Raw genomic sequence first — 3,539 nt, 5'->3', positions numbered from 1 at the left:
GTATATAAAGAGAAAACTAGCAGTATGCTTTTCACGAGGCTTTGAAAACAACCACCAGCACAAACGTAGAAGGGGGCCGATGACAGCGAGCGGTGCCTGTTGTCGACTTAAAATGGGCTGTTTAAAACAACTGGCCACAGCCCCTGACATCAAGTTACTCCGGTGACCCTAAATCGGAATCCATCTCCTTCCTGGGACATTTCCTCTGTGGCAAAGGGAGTCTGGGGAAGGCAGTATCTCCAGGATCAACAGTCAAGGAGAAAGGGGGACTGTCCTGCTGTGTAACTCAACAAGTGTGTGTGTGTGTGGGGGGGGGAGATCATGAACAATTGACTGAAATAAACTCTCTCTGCCTAGTGAGAAGCCGCCGATCTGCGGGTGCCGGACGTGGCGGCTCTTCGGAGTTGGGTAATACTCAGAGGTTGTGTTTCGACACCAACTTAGCTGGCGAGCGCTGCGCAGACTCCGCTTCTGCCCGGCAGGGCAGGCTCTGGTGTCTCCACCCCCCTAACCTGCAGTGAAGTGAAAGGGAGGGGAATGCTGTTTAATCAATGGCTGGGGGTGGGAGCCGGCGCTCCCGCTGGCCCTCCCTCTCACTAGCCCCGCCGCGCCCCACGTTCCCCTGCACGCAGACACACACAAACACACACTGTACATGCAACAGCCCTCGTGCACACCCAGAGAGCGCTTTACCTGCCTGCCTCTGGCTGCCGCTGCAGAGGGGCAAAAAGAGCGAGAGCCTGAGACTGCTGCAAGCTACACAGGGGACTTTATAACCGGCTCCGCTCCTGCCTGGCTGAGATCGCCGAGCATTTTAATCGGAAACCCCCTCGCCCGCTCTTCCCTCCCCCGCCCGCCCCCAAGTTAGTCACTCTTTGGCCGGGCAAGCCCCGAGCAGAGGCAGGCGAACGGAGGAGCAGCCGGGCGGGGGCCGAGCGAGCCGGAGCGGAGCTGCCCGGGAGCCCGCATGAAACTTGGCGAAGTTAGTTGGAAGCTCTGGGAGCCGCCGCCGAGCTCCAAGTTGGAACCTGATCCCGGGACTCGGCGCTGAGCGGGGCCGCTGGTCCCTGCCGGGCACGGCCCGAGGGGCCGCAGCAGGAGGCGTCGCTGAGCGCGGCCCGGAGTGGGGGCCAGTCCCGCCCCCCCCCCGCCCAGCAGGCGAAGGAGAAGAAGCGAGTATGTCCGAGGAGAAAGCGGCTCGCAGCGGCTCGCCGGGGGCAGAGATCTGGCTGTGAGCGGACGGGACCCGGCCGATCGCCAGCCTCTCGCCAAAGCGGGGAGGGAAGCGGACAGCTCCCGCTGCCCCCGCCACACGCCCTGCGCCCGGAGAGCGCCGGCCCGCGCTTGGTTTGCAGGCTCGCGATGGGTAGGACTCTGTGATCGTTGCTTGGCTCGCGGCTCGCCTTGCACGGAAGGAAGCCGCCGTGTCTCCCCTGCAGCCCCCGGCCGCTGTCAAATGACAAGTCCCCGGGCAGAGTTGAGCTAGTGGAAGGGGAAGGGGGGATGTTTGCACTTTTCCGTTGGGCCCTTTGAACCCCAATCCAACCCGAGGGGCTTTTGGAGAGAGTTTCAACATCCTGCTTGAGAAGAGAAAGAAACTTCGCGGCGGAAAGCAGAGCCCGGGACAGTCTCCTGGCTGGGGGCCAGCTCTGGAGGGAGAGGAAAGCGGTGCACAGGGGACCTGAGGTTTGGGACATCGCCTTTCAGGGTGCGGAGAGGAGCCCGAAGTTGGGGCCACCGAGAGCCCAGCAGCCCCCAGGCGCGGGACTTTCCCCCCCGGGAGGCCGAGAGGGAGGAGCGGGCCGAAGTTGGGGCTGTAGTTCTCGGACTCGTTCTGCTGCGGAGCAAAGATTGATTTCCTGCGGGCTGCCAGCGGCGGGGGAGAGGTGACCGGGGCAGGCGGCCGGCAGCGCGGGGTGGGCTGCAGCTTGCAGCAGCTGCAGGGCTTGCCGGGGGCCAGCATGTCCAAGCCGGTGGATCATGTCAAGAGGCCCATGAACGCCTTCATGGTGTGGTCCCGGGCGCAGCGCCGGAAGATGGCCCAGGAGAACCCCAAGATGCACAACTCGGAGATCAGCAAGCGCCTGGGGGCCGAGTGGAAGCTGCTCACCGAGGCGGAGAAGCGGCCCTTCATCGACGAGGCCAAGCGGCTCCGGGCCATGCACATGAAGGAGCATCCCGACTACAAGTACCGGCCCCGCCGGAAGCCCAAGACCCTGCTCAAGAAGGACAAGTTCGCCTTCCCGGTGCCCTACGGCCTGGCGGACCCCGACCACCCGCACGGGCTGAAGGCGGCCGGGCTGCACGGCGGGGCCGGCGGGGGCCTGGTGCCCGACTCCCTGCTGGCCAACCCGGAGAAAGCGGCCGCCGCCGCTGCCGCCGCAGCCGCCCGGGTCTTCTTCCCCCAGTCGGCGGCCGCCGCCGCCGCAGCCGCCGCCGCCGCGGCCGCCAGCAGCCCCTACTCGCTGCTGGACCTGGGCTCCAAAATGGCAGAGCTCTCGTCGTCCTCCTCCGCCTCGGCGCTGCCCTACGCCTCCTCCTTGGCCTACCCCAGCGCCGCGGGAGCCGGCGCCTTCCACGGGGCCGCCGCCGCCGCAGCTGCCGCCGCCGCCGCCGGGGGGCACACTCACTCGCACCCGTCCCCGGGCAACCCGGGCTACATGATCCCCTGCAACTGCAGCGCCTGGCCCAGCCCGGGCCTCCAGCCGCCCCTCGCCTACATCCTGCTGCCCGGCATGGGCAAGCCCCAGCTGGACCCGTACCCGGCAGCCTACGCGGCGGCGCTATGACATCTCCGCCGTGCGGCCAGAGCCGAGCGGCGGACTCCCAGCCTCGGCTCCCGGGAGAGCCGCCTGGGGACAGGTGCAGAGGGCTGGGCGCCGGCAGCTGCGGACCCGCCGCCCGGGAAGGGGCAAGGGCGGGATGGGGGCGAGTGTCGGTGTAAACGGGAGCGTTTCAGCCCTGCGCTCCTGCCGCAAACTTCTCTCTGCTCCAGCAGCAGGTGTTGCCTGTCCGGCCATCCTCGGACCTGTTGCCCACAGACATCACTGAGAAGAAACTCCCTAGCTGGAGGTGGCTCGCCCATCTGCCTCCCTTTTTTTAGAATTGGTGTGTGTTGCATGCAGCCTTTGCAGATACCTGAGCTGAAAGGGCTTGTTCTTCACAGGCCCTGGAAACGTCTTTCTCTCACTGGTTTCTCCCTACGTGTATCTTCCTTTGCCTGCCTTGTCTCCCCTCCCGCCCCCCAAATCTGTGCTATTTGAACTTCTCCAAAACGTCCTCACTCCAACACCACCACCGCCAAAAAAGGGGCAAATTGTTGACAGAACGGAGGGACAAATCTGGCGTTTGGATCTGAAATGTTTCCTCTGTTTTGTATCAAGTCCTATGCGAATGGGAGCAGGAAACACAAAAAGAAATAGACTATAAAGTGAAATACTGTCCGTCTGATCTCCCCAACCCCCCCACCCCCCTCCATTTCCCCCTAAACGTATCCCACTGGACTTCCTGAAGTCCTCTCCTATGGGACACTCATACAA

At 64.3% G+C, this 3,539-nt stretch overlaps 1 protein-coding gene across 1 annotated transcript in view; it reads left to right on the top strand.

The window, feature by feature from the left end:
• Nucleotides 1–673: 673 nt before the first annotated feature.
• The window catches only part of SOX21 (SRY-box transcription factor 21), a 3,625-nt gene continuing 759 nt past the window's right edge, over nt 674–3,539 (top strand). Inside the window, exon 1 of the mRNA XM_073327244.1 lies at nt 674–3,539. This exon is cut by the window's right edge and continues 759 nt beyond it. Within this exon, the coding sequence (XP_073183345.1) occupies nt 1,962–2,789 (828 nt within the window). The 5' untranslated portion in view covers nt 674–1,961 and the 3' untranslated portion in view covers nt 2,790–3,539.

Source organism: Lepidochelys kempii, chromosome 1 (genome assembly GCF_965140265.1).
Source record: "Lepidochelys kempii isolate rLepKem1 chromosome 1, rLepKem1.hap2, whole genome shotgun sequence".
Lineage (NCBI taxonomy): Eukaryota > Metazoa > Chordata > Testudines > Cheloniidae > Lepidochelys > Lepidochelys kempii.
Note: the sequence above shows the minus strand (reverse complement) of the source record. Positions and strands in the feature narration are given on the sequence as shown.